Source organism: Monodon monoceros, unplaced genomic scaffold, assembly GCF_005190385.1.
Source record: "Monodon monoceros isolate NGI ecotype Baffin Bay Population unplaced genomic scaffold, NGI_Narwhal_1 Super_Scaffold_15, whole genome shotgun sequence".
Classification (NCBI taxonomy): Eukaryota; Metazoa; Chordata; class Mammalia; order Artiodactyla; family Monodontidae; genus Monodon; species Monodon monoceros.
Window position 1 is genome coordinate 28,953,272 of NW_021703771.1, and position 20,468 is coordinate 28,973,739.

Genomic DNA, 20,468 nt, shown 5'->3' on the forward strand with positions numbered 1-20,468 from the left:
CAAGTCATAATAAGGAGTTTTGATTTCATTGAAATACAGTAGATGGCCTTTCATTGGGTTTTGATCTAGGAGGAACAGGAATTGATATACATTTAAAGCAGATTTTGTACACAGATGATAGAGGGGCAAAGGAGGATGTGTTAAGAGCCCTATAGCAGTAATTCAAGAGATCATAGGAAAATGGGGGAGGCTGAAGGTATATTTTGGTCATAAACCTACTGGGAATCCGATGGATGATATGAGTTTAAAGGAAATTAAAGAATCAAGAATGACATATAGGCAACTGTTAGCACCATGTAATGAGTGGAGAAAACATGGGCAGTATGAACTGATTTTGGAAGACATCACAGATGTACTCTTTGCACTATCTAAGCAATCCAAGGACAGATGTCAGGCAGTTTGACATGCAAGGCCTGGAGTGCAAAGGAGAGGTCTGGAATGTAGGTAAACCTTTTGGAGTTGTTATCATTTAGAAATAAAGAAACTGATGAGATCGTACATGTAGGAAAAGATGTACAGAGAGGAGACTCAAACTGAGACCTGAGGAGACTGATTATTAGTAGTAAACCTGAGGGAGGAGGAGCTGGTAAAGGAGAGGCAGGAGAAGGGGGGGGAAAAACTTACTATAGGCAAGAAATTATCACCCAAATTAAACATAAGGCAAAATTTATTTTTAAATTTGTATTCAAATGAGCAAATGTGGATACTATTTTGGCAAAACAGGAGCATAAGCATAATGTCCATATATCTACATACCAAACAGTTCAGTGCACTTTTATAGCTTAATTATACTTCGCTTACAAAAGTCATATGATCCCCCAGTGTCACAATTCTCAGCCCGTAAATGAAGTACTCTCTTAAAAACAACTGCTGTGGGATTCCCTGGTGGTGCAGTGGTTTGGCACAGTGCTTAAAAATCTGCCTGCCAATGCAGGGGACACAGATTCGAGTCCTCGTCTGGGAAGATCCCACATGCCATGGAGTAACTAAGCCCATGCACCACAACTACTGAGCCTGCACCCACAGGCCACAACTACTGAAGCCCGAGCACCTAGAGCCCATGCTCCGCCACAAGGGAAGCCACCACAATGAGAAGCCCACGCACCACAATGAAGAGTAGACACTGCTCACCACAACTAAAGAAAGCCCACATGCAGCCACAAAGACCCAATGCAGCCAAAAATAAATTAATTAATTAAAAAAAAAAACTGCTGTGAACTGCTGCATCCAGCCACGATGGAGTAAAAGGAATCAGAATTACCCAGCTCCCACCTTAAACTAGAAAACCAAAAACAGTAAAACAATAATTTTCAGGCATTGGACAAAGGCAACACAAGACTGCTATCCCAGAGAGAAGTCCTAAGATTGCACCAGCTTCCCACCTAGAGACAGTTTATAGGCTGCAGCACAGGGAGAGAGAATTCAGAGCCCAAATCACTGAGTCAAAGAGACATGAGATCTGAGTTTAGGGTAGTCTAAATTTGCAGGATAAAAGTACCAAAGAAGAAAGAAAGCTACACAAAAAAAAGAGCCCTAGGGCTTCCCTGGTGGCGCAGTGGTTCCAAGTCCGCCTGCCGATGCAGGGGACACGGGTTCATGCCCCAGTCCGGGAGGATCCCACATGCCGCAGAGCGGCTGGGCCCGTGAGCCATGGCTGCAGAGTCTGCGCGTCTGGAGCCTTGATCCGCAACGGGAGAGGCCACAACAGTGAGAGGCCCGCATACCTCAAAAAAAAAAAACAGAGCCCTAGAAATGTACAGAGGGTCCCCTTTGAGTCTTTGACTAAGTACTGATCTGTAGGCCAGAGAAAAACACCAGAAAAAGCTTACTCAAACCAGGGAACAGTTCAAGTTCCCACCAGCAAGCAAGAAAGAAAAAAATACACCACAAAGAATCCTCAGAAGCCTTACTAGAGCTAAATTAACATTAGACTAAAGGTTACTTTTTAAAAGTCCTAACAAAATATACAACAAGCCTCAAAAAGATCCCATGGATTGCAAGTACTCAACAGTAAGCCAGAACAAAATTCAACACTAGTTTTAGGAATACAAGAAAATTCAGAAAGCAGCAATGTAAAATCTATAATGTCCATCACACAATAAAAAATTACTAGATGTTCAAAAGAGCAGAAAAATGTATCATAAAACTAGAAGAAAAATCAACCAATACAAACAGACCCAGAAATGACAATGATGAAAGAATCTGCAGTCAATGAAGCTAAAAACAGTGGAAGGCATAAAAAAAATCCAAATAAAATGCCTAGGGACAAAAAAAATACAATATCTGAAAAAGGGGTAACATCAACAGCTATATTTAATAACAGGTATCAGTAAAAAATAACATATTATGTATGCTATTCTGCCTCAACAGGAAAGCAATCCAGGGAGTAAAATCAACAGAATAAGAACCATATGCACTTCAGTAAGTGACCCTAAATAAGGGCTTTCTGGGGAGGGTTGAGGGCCAAGGGTTTACATGAGTTTATTAACAAAGCCCTGACACAGCTGCATGGCAGGAGTAAGCTTATGTAGGGATAGTCTTTAATGCTGCTAACCTGCCCAACAAATCTGTTAGTAAGTTTTTTAAGTAATAATACCAGCCAAAATGTCAGTGTAACAAGTAACCATTTCAAAAAATAGTCCATTGTAGTAATTTTAGGTCAGTAAGTGCTTTTCAAAGAATAATCTTGCTCAATAAATGCCTTCCACAAACCCAATTTAATTAAGTCACTCTATATAGTAAAGGTATTTTTGCTGTTTCCACTACAATCTTATAGACACTCTCCAGGAGTTTCAAAATAAAATTCTGGGTCTTTGGTATTGCTTACAAAGACACCTATGATTGCATCCCTTCCAAAAATTAACCACTCACACACACTTGAGTCCAACCATACGTAATTATTACTTACTCCCTGCTCCCTGAACTTTTATGTTTTTATATACCTCAATGTCTTTGTCTATACAGTTGTTTGTACCTGGAACTCATCCTATCCCCAAAACTTCTCCAAAATCTTTTGCCTGGCTAATTCCTCCTCATCCTTGAAGACCCAGATCTGCCATCACTCAGTGATGGGCACATAAACAGATAAAGCCCTTGGCTCCTGTAGCAGCTTTTGCATGCCTCTGTTACTACACTCTTCCATCTACCGTGCTGACTATGCTTGTTTATCTGTCTTACTCAACTGCAAACTCTTCAGCAGCATAATTTTCCTCTTTGATTCATAAGCACCTTGCACAGTACCTGGCATGAAGCAGGGACCCAGGTGATAATGAAACAGTAATATCCAACATTTACTGAGGACAAACTAACAAAACAAAACAGCCCTGACAGCTGATAACTAACAATTAGGCCATGACGCTCCCTACTGAAATTAAACAGTTGTCATACAATATCAAAAATAATCATACAAGATCACTCCATGATTATGGTGAAACAAGAGAAACACAAAACCTCTCTGTAATCATGTCTGACACAGAAACAAGGCACTACACAACCACACAAAAACAAACAAAATACAGAAACAGACTACCCTCCTCTTCCAGCTAAAATGACTATTGCTTCATTACAAATTAGAATCTTCCCTTGCCTCCTTCTGTGTGTCCCACCTTCTGGAGAAAAATTAAAAATTAACTTAGTCATCAAATTGCTCCTGCTTCTTAACAGCATCAAATCCAGAATAAAACCATAGCCCCCTTAAACTCTACCCCAAATCAGCCAGCACAAGCGCATACCCTGTCAAAAGCCCCTCCCTACTTCCTCTTACTGAGAAGCCCCAACTGTTCCTCATGATGTATATCTCCCCCTTGCTTCCTAAGCTAATAAACCCTTCAAAGGTGGGATCCAAGTGATCTTTGGTTGCTGGGCATCACTAATAACAGATACTAGGCTAAGCACCTAATACACATTATGTCATTTAGTCCTCACAAGAACTCAATGGTGGGAACTATTACCTAATGTGAGACCCACAATTAGCTAGGGTTAGAACACAGGCTGACCACAGAGTCATGATTCTAAATACTACACTGTACCAGAACTGTTAGAAAGGAGAAGCAGCTAGCCTGAACTAAAACACACTGCCCTTCAATTCCCTTCACTACCTTAACTATACCAATTCCCCCACAAATCAGTAATCCATTAAATGTTAAAAACAAACAGGGACTTCCCTGGTGGCGCAGTGGTTAAGAATCCGCCTGCCGATGCAGGGGACACAGGTTCAAGCCCTGGTCCGGGAGGATCATACATGCCGTGGAGCAACTAGGGCCGTGTGCCACAACTACTGAGCCTGCACTCTAGAGCCCACAAGCCACAACTACGGAGTCCAAGTGCCACAAGTACTGAAGCCCGTGCACCTAGAGCCCATGCTCCACAACAAAGAGAAGCCTCTGCAATGAGAAGCCCGCACATTGCAACAAAGAGTAGCTCCCGCTCACTGCAACTAGAGAAAGCCCGCGCGCAGCTACAAAGACCAAATACAGCCAAAAATAAGAATAAAATTTAAAATTAAAAAAAAAACAAAAAGAGAAAGCAGAAAAGAAAAACAAGAAAGGCAGCATGAGGTCCAGCACTTTCTATTTCTCTAAGTTCTCCAGCCCACTCCCCACCCCCAAAGCAAGTTACTAATTCACTTCAAAGATGTTTAGCCTTAATTTTACTTGCAGATTTGGAAAAATACTATAAATTTCATCTACAAACAAAATTTAAGTGTCATACTTTTTCTGAACACTAAATATAACTGTATCCTGAACTTCTGAACTATCACTTCCTTCACGTTATTATGATAGCCCAATGACACATCATAGATCCATGTACAATTCATTGTAAGGGAGCACAATTTCTTTTTGCCATTAAACATACTTAAAACTTACCAAAATCACAGTTGGCCTGTAATAAGGTTTCCAAGTTGTAGAGCTGTTGCCTAATTTAAAAAATGTAAGGTGAGAATTAGTTTTAGAGTAGTTTAAAGCATGCAACAATTACACAGTATTTCCAAATCTTTTACACAGCTTTAATGCCTCTCATTCGTGAATAATGTTTAACACTTCATGAATGTTTATTACTGTCAGCTTCAGGTAGTAAAGACTCTGAGAGAAAATAAAACATGTCTTTGACCTCCCAAAAAGATCTACTAACAGCTACATTTATCTCAAAAATTATATAAAATATCATAGATTTCCCCATCAAGAAGATACTGTTTATATCTTTAAGAAGTTTAAGATGGTTATATAAAACATCCTAGGTTAACAGTTATATAATGAAATGTTAAATTGTATCATGTGGTTACACAATAGGAGTTCTGAAGAGGAACAGAATATGTAATGTAGACTAATCAGGGGAAGTTTTAACTTACGATGTTCCACCTTAATTTCTGAGAATAATCTTCTCTTGCCATTCTTCCTAGTTGCCTTTCAGCTCCTTAAAGATTGAGCCACATTCATAACCTATGCCCTGGGTAAGACTCAACTCATTCTATAATGTTTAGGATTATACAGAATCACTCACACAGCCTATTTTCCCAATAAAACACATAATATGGCACAGGTTCCATGGGATGGGGGTGAGAGGGGAAATCCCTCCAACTTTCCATTTTCATTTAAATGTACCACGTATACATTCTTCTTTTAATTATATAAGTTTCAAGTATACAGCACTACAATTCCACATCTGTGTACACTACAACGTGATCACCACCACAAGTCTAATTACTATCCATCACCATACAGTTGACTCCCTTCACCTTTTTCACCCACCTACTAAACCCCTTCCCCTCTGGTAACCACTGATCTGTTCTCTGTAACTAAGAGTTTATTTTTGTTTTATTTTGTTTGTTCATTTACTTTATTTAGATTCCATGTATTAGTGAAATCATATAGTATTTGTCTTTCTCTGTCTGACTTATTTCACTAAGTATAATACCCTCAAGGTCCATCCATGTTACTGCAAATGGCAGGATTTCACTCATTTTTAAGTCTGAATGGTATTCCATTGTGTGTGTGTGTGTATGTGTGTATATAAATATTTAAAATTCCTTCATCCATTCATCCATTGAAGGACACTTAGGTTGTTTCCATATCTTCATATCTTGACTGTTAAAAATAATGCTGCAATGAACACAGGGGGTGAATATATCTTTTCAAATTAGTGTTTCTATGCCCTTCAGATAAATACCCAGAAGTGGAACAGCTGGGTCATAGGTAGCTCTATTCTTAACTTTTTGAAGAACCTCCACACTGTTTTCCATAGTGACTGCACCAATTTACACTCCCACCAACAGGGCATGAGGATTCCCTTTTCTTCACATCTTCGTTTGTTATTTCTCATCTTTTTGATAACAGCCATTCTAACAGGTGTGAGGTGACATCTCACTGTGGTTTTGATTTGCATTCCCTTAATGGTCATGTTGAACATCTTCTCATATATGCCTGTTAGTAATCTGCAAGTATTCTTTGGAAAAATATATGTTCAGATCCTCTGCCCATTTTTTAATCAGATTTGTTGTTATTGTTGTTGCTGTTGAGCAATATGAATTCTTTATATATTCTGGATATTAACCCCTTATATTAACCAAATATATGATTTGCAAATTACTTTCTCCCATTCAGTAGGTTGACTTTTCACTTTGACGATGGTTTCCTCTGCTGTGAGTACCTTTTTAGTTTGATGCAGTCACATTTGTTTATCTTTGCTTGTTTCCCTTGCTTTTGGACTTAGAGACACAAAAATATTGCTAAGACTGATGTCAATGAGGTTACTGCCTATATTTTCTTCTATACATTTTATGGTTTCAGGTCTTATATTCAAGCTTTCAATGCATCTTGAGTTAATTTTTGTGTATGATGTAAGACAGTGGTCTAGTTTCATTCTTTTGCCTATGGCTGTCCAATTTCCCCAACACCATTTACTGAAGACTGCCCTTTATTGTATGTTCTTTGCTCTTTTTCCATAAATTAATTGTCCCTATATGTGTGGGTTTTTCTGGGCCCTCAATTCTGTTCCATTCACCTATGTGTCTGTTTTTATGCCAATAACATACTGTTTGTTTACTATACCTTTCTAATACAGTTTGAAATCAGAAAGTGTGATGTCTCTAGCTTTGCTCTTCTTTCTCAGGATTGTTTTGGCAATTTGGGATCTTTTGTGGTTCCATATAAATTTTAGAATTACCATGTATACATTCTTTTTTTTTTTTTTGCGGTACGCAGGCCTCTCACTGCTGTGGCCTCTCCCGCTGCGGAGCATAGGCTCCGGACACGCAGGCTCAGCAGCCATGGCTCACGGGCCCAGCCGCTCCGCGGCATGTGGGATCTTCCCAGACCGGGGCACGAACCCGTGTCTCCTGCATTGGCAGGCGGACTCTCAACCACTGCACCACCAGGGAAGCCCCCATGTATACATTCTTAATGTATTTTGGGCTAATAATTTGCCTTTAATAAGTGACTCCAAATATAAAATCTGAATTATGGACTGGGTTTCAAATAATAACGAATTATTTCAATTTCGTTAATTGTGATTATGAGGTAATGTTTATGTTTAAAAAATAAGTTCATATTTTTAAGAGATACATACTGACGTAATTAAGGGTGAGATGACATGATGCCTGGAATTTGCTTAAGAAATACTTAAGCCAAGAGTAGAGGGATAAGGACAGATGAAGGAAATGTGATAAACCCTTGATGTTTATCGTAACTGAGGGAGGGTATATGGAGGTTCGTTATACTATTCTCTCTACATCTGTGTATGTTTGAAAAATTTTATTAAAAATATTTTTAATGTTGTCCAGGTTAATCATATTTCTATTACATATTCTATTATAGTCTGAAAAATATATTTGCAAGTCTGAGTTCATTCTCTAAAGATTACTGAAAAATTATGACTGTTAAGCAACAAAAGATTTTATTTTTCTTCCAAAATTATGGAATAGTTCAAAGCCTAGAATATTTGTCTTCAATATATGATGTCAAATACAGAAGAATGAAAATTCTGAAAATCACTAAAAACTCATTAAAACCATTACTTCATCAAACATTATTGCTTAATTATTGTTACTGATAAGATAATCAAGTAAGCAGCAATCACAATTCTACAGGCGCTTTTGTAATATCAGTATTAGAAAACACCCAGCAATGTAACTTAAACCTGAAAAGCATCTACGCTCAATGGCAGTTTTAAAACAAAAGACAAAACATACCTCAAGAGATGAAAGAGAACTCTAGATGAATTCACTAATGCTGTTTCAGTAACCCATTGAATGCCAAATATTTCCACTGTATCCTCTTCAAAATTAGTTGGTAAAGGATCAAGATTCAAAATCAGTCTGAAATGAAACTCTGATTTAATCTCATAAAAAGTATGCTATATCCCATACTATAGCATGAGGTTTTTTTTGACATTATATGAATCCATGTTACACATGACATGTCAACAATGATGTTATAAAGTAAGGAAGTGCCTTGGTACCTTATATCTCAGTAACAGTACAACTGGACTATATTAAGAATTCAACCCTATACTGTGATAAAAAAAAAAGTTTAAAGAGCAATATAATTTGAGGGAAAAATGTGGAAAGGGGTCTAGGGAACAACTTTCACCTGTCTTCAACTGTGGTCTTCAGTTGTAGAATTTCACCCTTTGAGGGGACATTTAATTTTTAAGACAGTTAAAAGGTATTCTGAGCCATGTCTAAAGAAGGGCATAATCAAGTTGAATAATATCGTTTAAGGTCTCAAAGAAGGTACAACTGTAATAATCAACAAAAATGGTTTCCTTTCTGACTGAAATTGCCTCAGCGGGTATTTCCAAAATATTTCAGCAACAGCAGTTTTACTGCAATATGTGTATACACATGTCCAAGACAAGAGCTTTGGAGATAACATTCCTGTGAACTTACACAATCTGGTGCATTAGAAAGTTAAAAAAAAATAAGTCTATAAGATTTCTATATGTTTAAATATACAGAGTGAGAAGACACTGGGGCAACAAAAAATGTGCATGTCTTAATTACTGAGATGCTTCAGAATATTATCTCATGTTTTAGAAGGAAATGGGACTTCAAAAAGCCCAGGTAGTTCAGAATTCACTTCAAGTAAATTAGTGCCCGGCTCCTTACTCCAAAGCTGAGGCAGCAGTGAGGTCAGAGAACATCAGGTAACAAGAAAGTTCTCCTTGCAAAAATCTTTCAGGTGTGCTCTAACCAGGAAACCAACAGAGCTAATAGCTTGCATCTGTGTGATATACTAAGCCGATTTACAAGAACATTGCCTGATGAACATTAAAGTTTAATGGACTTAAGTCATAACTAAATAACATTCCTAAACAGGCTGATAAAAAATCTGAATAGGGAAAAACAAAGTTTCCGACTTTTTACCTACCGCTTAAGAGCTCCGCTGGAAAGGTAGGACTCTCCAGAAAAATGTTTTCCTCCTCCTCTGTTGTCAAAATCACAAGAAAAGCAAGGGGGTTTGCACCATTCTGTCTCCAGCTCCAGCTCCAAGCTGTCGGTCAGGAAAGTCGACGCAGCGGGACAGTTATCCATGTTTACTTCATGTCCTGAAATGTTTGGGGTTCATTATGATTATCATTAAGGGCTCCAAAGAAGTTGTGATGAGATTCCTGTAGGTGGGGAGGGCCGAGACATTGGGGGTGACCTCAGAAAGTTCCCCAAAAGCCGCCACCCCCCCGCACAAAGGAAAAAAACGAAAGGCCAAATCCTCAACTCTCCCCGCCACGGACTCCCCCAGATCAAGGCTGTCAGAACTTAGAATGCACCCCCCACCGGCTGTGCCAGTAACTTAAAATCCCCTCTACGTCAGACCCTGCAGCCCAGGGCAGGGTGAAGAAGAAAAAAATGTTAGCAGGACAGACCTAGCTGCACTTGCAGTGCCCGCCTTGACCTGCGTCCTCCGCTACATTACTAAACCGCACTGAGCCAGTTTCCCCGCAGTGTGTGGAACTGCAAGCTGCCTCGCAGACTGCAGGCGAGGATCAGTAGGGCCCGGCGGAAACCCGACTTCTCCCGGCCGGGGGCAAGCCCCGCCAGGTCCGCACAAGGCAGCGATCCGCGCGGGCCGGCCAAAGGGCGAGGGGAGCCGGTGTCCTGCGCCCCGGGGCGCCCCTGGTTTGGTGCACGTCGTACCTGCTCACACTTTCAGTCCCAACGATCCACCCTGGCGGTCCCGACCAGAGCCAGCTAGCCCGTGTGGTCTAAATCCCAAAAAGGCGAAATTCCCGCCAAGGCGCGCCCGCGCTCAGAAAGGGCGGGGCCACGGGGCAGCCCGCCCCCGGAGGTCCGCTCGCGAGGTCTCCGCGGGAACAGCCAGAACTCCGTAAGTTCTCGCGAGAATCTTCCAGTCAAGGAGTCTGTTCGGCGTTTTGCCTTTTTTTTCTTTCTGTTTTTTTTTTTTTTTTTTCCTTCAGTAGTTTTAATTGGTACTTTGGGCCGAAAGGCTGGGCCTCACCGAGAAAGGAAACTGAGGCTAAGGTGAGCAAGCCTTACGGACCGCGGGGTTGTCGTCCGGCCGAGTTTGGCAAAAGACCTCTGCTGAAGTGAGTCGCAGGCGGGTGTTTGAGGGCCGCGCCGTCCCCTCTTGTTCCTGCCCTCGTCCCAGCAGCTCTTTTGTTGAGGTGGAGGATGCCTATTGTTCATGAATTGTGGGCAAGGCAAGGCAAGTGCAAAAATAAGGTTAACCCAGTGTGTGGAAACACTGAGTAGGTCACGTGATACTTGTTTTCCGTATTAAAAAAAGTTTTTTTAATGACATATCTGGATAGGTTTAAGTTGCTTAAACTTGGACATGTTTGTAGAGTACACTTAAGGCGTTTTTGTCTTTTTTTTTTTTTGGACCGTGGGGCTTGTGGGGATCTTAGTTCTCCCACCAGGGATCCAACTGCCCCACCCCCCTGCTGTGGAAGCACAGAGTCCTAACCACTGGACCACCAGGGAATTCCCATTTTTATCTTTTTAAAGTGTTTTTTAATTCTACTCGTCAGAAGACTTTTCAGTCTAAGTCAGATAACATTTCAGCTGTCTTAAGTTCCAAGAAAAACATGAGAATTTCTCATTTAAATGTTCTGCTATAATTAGAGTATTCCCCATTGCCCATTTCTCCCAGTTTGTCCTAGGTTTAATTATTGCACAGAGAACCTATCAAAACTTCCCTCCATTCAAACCGAATACTGCATAGTTTCTGACAAATAGGATGAGGTGGGGAAAAACAATATGATCTCTATTCCAACTACAACCTAGGGACCCTGTGTTGGGTGCTTTGTCTCTTATGCTCAGCCTGTATACCGTGAGACTTGATGCTTTGTTGGGAATCAGTGCAACTCATTAATGGTTCATGTGGTGTCTCTAGCATGACACATAGTGTCATCTATGACAATCTCTAGAAAATAGTGCCTAGGTATGAGAATATTGGGCTGTGACACTGAGTTTAGGGGACCTGGGTCAACAGATAGTCATTGTTACTCCTTCCTCTATTCAAAATTCAAATAGACCCCTTTTTTCTTTTTCAAGTGACTGATGTTGGGTGATCAATTTGGTTAAACCAGTGAGTGGAGTGGGAAGAACTAAATAAATTCTCTGAAATAACTTAAGCTAGTACTATCATACATATAATATCAGTAAGAATTTTTCCAAAAAAAAAAAAAAAAAGAATCTCCATCACGTAATAGATGGCATGCTTAAGAGAGGTGATTGAAAGGTGCTTAATGAAAGGGCAGTTTACAAAGATGTGGATGGTATTACCAGAAAACAAAAAGTGTTGGTGAAGCACCCAGAAATAATCAGAGTCATTATTCCTTTTAGGCCTAAGGGGTAAGGGGAAAAGGGATTGCCAGGTCCCAGGGAGACTTAACTGCTGTAGGAGACAGCCACCTACCTGGTAGCCACGGAGGAGCATAGTCAGTGTCAACCTGAACCCAACAGGAAGGAGCTAGCAGGATTCAGTACAGGCAGACCTCATTTTATTGTGGTTTGCTTTATTGTGCTGCCCAGATAACTGTGTTTCTACAAATTGAAGATTTGTGGTAACCCTGTGTCTAAGAAGTCTGTTGGCACTGTTTCTCCAGCATTTGCTCACTTCATGTCTCTGTGTCACATTTTGGTAATTATGACAATATTTCAAACTTTTTCATTATTATATTTATTATAGTGATTTGTGATCAGTGATCTTTGATGATACTATTATAATTATTTTTGGGTACCACTAACCAGGCCCATGTAAGAAAGTGAACTTAATTGTTGAAATGACAGCAAAGGATTTAGAATATTACATAAACTTAGCTGATAAAGCAGCGACAGGGTTTGAGAGGGTTGACTTCAATTTTGAAAGACATTCTACTGTGGGTAAAATGCTATCAAACAGCCTTCCATGCCACAGAGAAATCATTCATGAGTCAATCAATGTGGCAAACTTCATTTTTGTCTTCTTTTAAGAAATTGCCACACCTACCCCAGGCTTCAGAAACAACCACCCTGATCAGTCAGTGGCCATCAACACTGAGGCAAGACCGTCCACCAGCAAAAAGATTATAACTTGCTGAAGGCTTAGATGAGGGTTAGCATTTTTTAGCATTAAAGTATTTTTTAATTAAGGTATATACCTTTTTTTAGATATAGTGTTATTACACACTTAATAGACTACAGTATAGTGTAAACATAACTTTTATATACACTGGGAAACCAAAAAATTTGTGTGACTCATTTTATTGCGATATTTGCTTTATTGTGGTGGTCTGGAACAAAACCCACAATATCTCCAAGGTATACCTATACCCAAACCTCTTTCCCTCCACACTGCAGTGCCAACTGGTGTCTCTCATTGGCCAAAACCAACCTAAAAGCAGAGGGCAAGGATGTAACTTATAAAGTTCAGGCTCATGGGGTAGAGTCCAGACTGAAGAAACATAGAGAGTGAATCTGACAAAAATGAGGTCAATTTTATCAAGAAAACAAAATATTAAATATATATATATATATATATCAAGTAACAGAGCTTCAATATACAGAAAGAGAAAAATACTATCACTTATAGAGGAAATATTCAAGTCAGTAATTACAGAGATCTCAGCACTCCTGTCTCTGTAATTGGTGGAACAAGTAGACAGAAAATTACTGTAGATGACAAGACTTGAACAGCACTACCAACTTGACCTAACTGACATTTATAGGTGACTCAACCCAGCAATATCAGAATATACTGTTGACACATAGAACATTCACTAAGATAGACCATATTTTGATCCATGAAATAAATTTCATCAACTTAAAAAAAATCATACAAAGGATATTGTCTGATGACAATGGAGTTAACCTAGATATAAATAACAGAATGATATCTGAAAAAAATCTCTAAGTATTTGGAAATTAAGTGACATACTTGTAACTAACCCATGGATTAAAGACAAAATCACTAGGAAAATTAGAAAATATATTGAATTAAATGAAAATAAAAACACAAAGTTTATAACATTAACTGCTCACATTAGAGAAGAGGAAAGAGCTCAATTCAATAATTTAAACTTCTAAAGAAACTAAAAAAAAATGAAATAAAATGAAAGCAAGTGAATGAAGGAAATAATAAAGAGTAGAAATAAATGAAATGAAATGAAACAAAATAAGAATAGAGAAAATAAATGAAACCAAAAGTTGATTCTTTGGAAAGATCAGTATACTGATAAACCCTTTAGCCAGACTGATCAAGAAAAAAAGAGAGAAGACACAAATTACCCATATCAGGAATTAAAGAGATGTCATCACTACCAAGTCTACAGATATTAAAAGGATAGGGGTATTAAGAACATCTTTATGCAATAAACATAAATGAAATGGACATTTTCCTTGAAAGACACCAACTTCAAAGCTCACAAAAGAAGAAAAAGATAACGACTATCTCTATATTCATCTTAGTAATTTTAATACTTAGTTAAACTCACACACACATCACACACTTCTTACAAGAAAACTTCAGGACCAGATGGTTTTACTATTGAATTCTCCCAAACATTTAAGGAAGGAATAGTACCAATTCTATACTAACTCTTTCAGAAATAAGAAGGGGATGGAATACTTCAAAACTCATTTAATGTGGCCAGCATTACACTTACATAAAAACTTGACAAAAACAAGAAAAAGGAATACAATTCAATCACACAAACAGAGGCAGAAATTTTACCAAGTAAAATCTAGCAATATGTAAAAAGGATGACATATACTCCTGGGTGCCCACTCTGGCCACTATTACTCAACATAGTTTTGGAAGTCCTAGCATGGCAATCAGAGAAGAAAAAGAAATAAAAATAATCCAAATTGGCAAAGAAGTAAAACTGTCACTGTTTGCAGATGACATGATACTATACATAAAAAATCCTAAAGATGCCAGCAGAAAACTACTAGAACTAATCAATGAATTAAGTAAAGTCACATGATACAAAATTAATACACAGAAATCTCTTGCATTCCTATACACTAATGATGAAAAATCTGAAAGAGAAATTAAGGAAACACTCCCATTTACCACTGCAACAAAAAGAATAAAATACCTAGGGATAAACCTACCTAAGGAGGCAAAAGGCCTGTACACAGAAAACTACAAGATACAGATGAAAAAACAATCAAAGATGACACAAACAGATGGAGAGGTACACCGTGTTCTTGGACTGGAAGAGTCAATATTGTGAAAATGACTATGCTACCCAAAGCAATCTACAGATTTAATGCAATCCCTATCAAATTACCAATGGCATTTTTCACAGAACTAGAACAAAAAATTTTACAATTTGTATGGAATAGCAAAAGTAATCTTGAGAAACAAAAATAGACCTGGAGGAATCAGACTCCCTGACCTCCCTGACTATACTACAAAGGTATAGTAGTCAAGACAGTATGGTACTGGCACAAAAACAGAAATATAGGTCAATGAAACAGGATAGAAAGCCCAGAGATAAACCCATGCACCTATGGTTACTTAAACTATGACAGAGGAGGCCAGAATATACAATGGAGCAAAGATACTGAAGAGCAAAGCCTCTTCAGTAAGTGGTGCTGGGAAAACTGGACAAGTACATATAAAAGAGTGATATTAGAACGCTCCTTAATACCATACACAAAAAATAAACTCAAAATGGATTAAAGAGCTAAATGTAAGGCCAGATGCTATAAATCTCTTAAGAGAAAAACATAGGCAGAACACTCTTTGAAATAAACCTCAGCAAGATCTCTTTTGCCCCACCTCTTAGAGTAATGAGAATAAAAACAAAAATAAACAAATGGGACCTAATTAAGCTTAAAAGCTTTTGCACAGCAAAGGAAACCATAAACAAGATGAAAAGATAGCCCTCAGAATGGGAGAAAATATTTGCAAATGAAGCAACTGACAAAGGATTAATCTCCAAAATACACGAACAGTTCATGAAGCTCAATATCAAAAACACAAACAGCCCAATCCAAAAATGGACAGAAGACCTAAGTAGGCATTTCTCCCAAGAAGACATACAGATGGCCAACAAACACATGAAAAGATGCTAAACATCACTAATTATTAGAGAAATGCAAATCAAAACTACAATGAGGTATCACCACACACCAGTCAGAATGGCCATCATCAAAAAAATCTGCGTACAATAAATGCTGGAGAGGATGTGGAGAAAAGGGAACCCTCATTCATTGTTGGTGGGAATGTAAATTGATATAGCCACTGTGAAGAATAGTATGGAGTTTCCTTAAAAACTAAAAATAGAACTACCATATGACTCAGCAATCCCACTACGGGGCATATACCCAGAGACAGCCATAATTAAAAAAGACACATGCACCCCAATGTTCATTGCAGCACTATTTACAATAGCCAGGACATGGAAGCAACCTAAATGCCCATCGACAGACAAATGGATAAAGACGTTGTGGTACATATATACAATGGAATATTACTCAGCCATAAAAAGGAATGAAATTGGGTCATTTGTAGAGACATGGATGGACCTAGAGACTGTCATACAGACTGAAGTAAGTTGGAAAGAGAAAAACAAATATCATATGTTAATGCATATATACTGAAAAAATTGGCATAGACGATTTTAATAAATTATTATTAAAAAATTGGCATAGACGATCCTATTTACAAAGCAGAAATAGACTTATACATTCAGAACAAACATATGGCTACCAAGAGGAGGAGGGGGGGAGGTTGAATTGGGCGATTGGGATTGACATATATACACCATTGATACTATGTATAAAATAGATAACTAATGAGAACCTACTGTATAGCACAGGGAACTCAGTGCTCTGTGGTGACCTAAATGAGAAGGAAATCCAAAAAACTGGGACTAGTTGTATACATATAGCTGATTCACTTTGCTCTACAGTATAACTTAACACAATATTGTAAAGCAACTATACTCCAGTAAAAAAAAAAAGGATGACATATGCTAAGAAAATCAGGTTCATTTTGGGAATGCAAGGTTGGTTTGAATTTTAAAACACAATTAGGGTAGTTCATTATATCAAAAGACTGTTAAAAGAAAAATCACATTGTCACCTCAATATGAAGAAAAACATTACTTTAAAAATTCAATATCAATTCATGATAAAATTTCTTAGCAAATTAGGAGTATAATAAAATTTCCCTAACCTGATAAATGGCAACCATGACAAACCAACTATTAACATCATGAAAATGAATGTTTAATTCCTAAGATTGAGGACTAGACAAGGATGTCTTCTTTCTCTACTTCTATTCAACATTGTACTGGAGGTAACTAACCAATGTAGTAAAGTATGAGAAAGAAATAAAAGTCATATAGATTTTAAATGAAGTAGGAAAACAATCATCATTCTCAGATGACATAATTATGTAGAAAATCCTTATGTAGAAAACATCTAAAAAACAGCTAGTAGAACTAATAATGAATTCAGCAAGGTGCCACAGTGTTCAATGTCACTATACAAAATAAATCGTATTTTTATAAACAAGCAATGAACATTTGGACATTGTTAATGGCATCAAAAGTACTTAGAGATAAATTTAACAAAATATGCACAAGATTTTGTATGCTGAGGATTGTAAAATATTGCTGAGAGAAGTTCAAGAATACCCAATTAAATAGATATAGCATGATAATGAATTGGAACACTCAGTATTACTAAGATTTCTTCTGACATTTATCTACAAATTCAATGGAATGTTAATCAAAATCCCAGGGGGCCTTTCTTTTGTAGAAATTCCCATATGCTTTCAGAAATTGATAGGAAATGAAAAGGACCTAGAATAACCAAAACAATTTTGAATAAGAACAGTACTGGCAGATTCAGAGTATCTGATTTCAGGACTTATTATAAAGCTACAATAATCAAAACAGTGTGGTATTTGTCTAAGGATAGACATGGTCAGTGGGACAGAATAGAATTCAGGAATAGACTCCCATACATATACGGTCAATTTATTTTTGGCAAAGATAATTCAATGGTGAAAAAACAGTCTTCAACTATTGGATACTGATACACTAAAAGATGAAGTTTGACCTTTACTTTGCACTATTTACAAATTTTACCTCACTATGGATCACAGACCTAAATCTAAGAGCTAAAATTATAAAACTTTTGGATATTCAGAGGACTAGGAAACAGGGAAATGTCAGCCAAGAAAGGCAAGAAGTAAGGCCAGTTCTCAGGAGAAAACTCAAGTGTGTGCAGTGTGGTGTGACATCTGTCACAAAAGCCAAGAGATTTTCATAAAAGAATGGATAATCTATATCAAATGCTGCTGATAACTGGAAAAATAAGAGAAAACAAGTTAACCATCGAGTTTGGCAAAATGTAGGTTATTACTGATGTTGATAAAAGCCATTTCAGTTGAGTAGTGGTGGAGGGGTTGTTAGATGGGAGTGGGTTGGATAGAAAATGGGAGGTGAGTCAGCAAATATAGAAACTTTACCCAGGAATTTAATTTAAAATAAAGCAGAAAATTAGGGCAGGAGGGAGGTGTGGGGATCCAGAGATGGTGTTTTGAAGATAGGAAATATTAGAGCATTTGTATGAGGTTATGGCAATTATCAAGTATAAAGGGAAGAGTTGATGATACTGAAGAGAAGAGGAATGATTGCAGGACTGCTGGCATTGGGAAGACAAGAGGGAATCGTATTTACCACACAGATGACATATCGGCCTCTAATAGGATCAAGGACAATTCTTTAATTAACAGAAAGAATGGGAGGTATATAGATAAAGATAGCCAAAGATGGTGAAATGGGTGGTTGGAAGTTGAAGTAGATTTTGTTTTAGTAGATTTTGTTTTCATATATATTCTTAATGACATATTGACTTAAGTGAGAAGCAAGAGTGGTTGTTAGAGATTTGAGGAGACAAAAGATGTGTGATGGTCATATTGTTGAGTAAAAAAGTGTATTTAGCAGGGAAGTGTAGTAGGAATGTCTGGGAGTGTTGAGTGACTATATGAGATTTGTGATTTAAAAAATTGAGTTCAATTAGCATAGTTTTGTGATTTTCTTGGTTTTGTGATTTCTAACAAACAATTTCTAACATTCAGGAGGGGGTACATATGATAGAATTTGAATGTTATATTATTAGTAAACCCATTCTGATTTGCTTTTTTCTTTTAAATATTTTAACAAACCATCTATCATCCATTTGATAATCTATTATTATGTTATCAGACTAAAAATGAAGCAATTTAATATGAATGTCATGTTTTTAGTAGGGAAACTTTTAATAAATTTGACTGAATATAATATATACCAAAGTTAAAGCCCTCAGTTTCAGAAATTTTATCACTGTTTTAATGGAAATCTTTTTTAAAGTTTAAGAGCTTTCCCTCATAACTTAAATGAAACCAAGGATCACTTTACGTCTTTTATAGTAACTGCTCACACACCTAGAATTGGATTCAGTATTTTAGTAAAATCTGACCAATGGTAAATCCAATTTTAATGATCTTATACAACTTGTCATTATGGAGGATACAGTGAGATAGCTAAACTCAGTTATGGCTTTTAATCCTAATATTGAAAATATTAGAGTATCTCTATGAGGAATCTTTTGTAAGTGTGTATACAACACACCTTCAGTTGACTTTCTGTCAACCTACAGTATTTTATTACACTAATTTTGTGCAACAAATAATGAACTCCTAATGTTCCAAGTGCTTCTGGAATAGATATCATGATTTAAACTACTTCAGTAGTGATGGGGAGGTTTAGTTAGTTGAGAAGGAGCAACTTTCCTATATAGTAAAAGGAATTTTCAAGCAGCTGTTCAGAGCATTGGGTCATTTATAATGTCATACATCATATAGAACCTTAAACAACTAGACCAAAGAAAATTTCATTATTGATCCTCATTCATTTTTCTGTATGTGTAGCATCTTCCCATCTTGCATGTGTTCTCATTCCATTTCATTTTACCTCCAGGAGCTTGATTCATCAATCACCCCTCTTCTTTTTACCTTCAACCTCTTTCCCCTGTCTTCTTTCCCTAACCCTACTGTGGTAGGCATGTCTTCCAATCTCTGTCACCTTGTATTCATGCCTTTGTGTAATCTCCCCTTGAGTGTGGGCTAAACCTAATTAATGACTTGTGCCTAATGAATAGAATAAAGCAAAAAGTGATGACTTGTCACTTCCATGATTAGGTTACAAAGGCTGTGAGTTCCATCTTGCTAGCACTGTCTCTCACGGACACTTCTTCTTTCTTGCCTTCTCAACTTGTTCACTTTGATGAAGTAAACTGCCATGTCAGAAAAGACCACATGACAAAAACTGAGAGCAGACTCTGGCCAACAGCTAAGGAGGAACTGTGGCTCTCAGTCCAACAGTCCACAAGGAACTGCTGACAACTATGTGAGTGAGCTTAGGAAGTAGATTCTTCCCCCACTGAGCCTTGAAAAATGACAAGGCCTTGGCAGATGTATAGAATTTAAACCAGTCTAAAAAGGGGTCTGACCTTTGCTTTTAGCTTCTGGGAAGTAATCTCTAAGTAATCTTTGTAATGTTATGTCTGATAAGAGTGTCTTTTTTGCCTGAGGGCCTTGGGTCATACTGGACAGTCTGCCAATATGGTTTGGGGGGCTGGCCATGCCCCAAAGACCAACATTATAACTTGGGGTGGGCCTTTGGGTCATAGGATATCAGTCAACCTGGAGACTGAGATCAACCCTGTGGGTAACCACTAGATCATGCTTACATAATGGAGTCCCAATAAAAACTCTGAACACAAGCTTGGGCAAGTTTCCCTGGTTGTTGGTACCATGCATATTGTCACCCATTGACGCTGGGAAAGTAACGTGTCCTGGCTTCTCTCTGGGAAAAGACAATGGAAGCTCCACATTTGGTACCTTCTCAGACTCTACCCTTAACATTTCTTCCTTGGCTAATTTGAGTCTGTATCCTTTCCCTGTAATAAACCATAATTGTGAATATAGTAATTTTCAATGAGTTCTATGAATTTTTCTAGCAAATTA

The 20,468-nt window shown here is 37.9% G+C and overlaps 1 protein-coding gene and 1 long non-coding RNA gene across 3 annotated transcripts in view; one reads left to right on the forward strand and one right to left on the reverse strand.

Annotated features, from left to right (window-relative positions):
* Positions 1–10,206, reverse strand: part of MMS22L (MMS22 like, DNA repair protein) — a 140,448-nt gene extending 130,242 nt beyond the window's left edge. The window contains exons 1-4 of the mRNA XM_029224113.1: positions 10,130–10,206; positions 9,366–9,543; positions 8,186–8,311; positions 4,866–4,915 (exon numbers count right to left, since the gene is read on the reverse strand). Of these exons, the coding sequence (XP_029079946.1) occupies positions 4,866–4,915; positions 8,186–8,311; positions 9,366–9,529 (340 nt within the window). The 5' untranslated portion in view covers positions 9,530–9,543; positions 10,130–10,206. The remainder of the gene's footprint in view (positions 1–4,865; positions 4,916–8,185; positions 8,312–9,365; positions 9,544–10,129) is intronic.
* A 94-nt stretch (positions 10,207–10,300) lies between these two features.
* Positions 10,301–20,468, forward strand: part of LOC114896184 — a 73,851-nt gene continuing 63,683 nt past the window's right edge. The window contains exon 1 of one of the 2 annotated variants that reach the window (XR_003793735.1): positions 10,301–10,539. This is a non-coding gene — a long non-coding RNA (uncharacterized LOC114896184). The remainder of the gene's footprint in view (positions 10,540–20,468) is intronic. The other variant, XR_003793734.1, reaches the window with a different exon arrangement.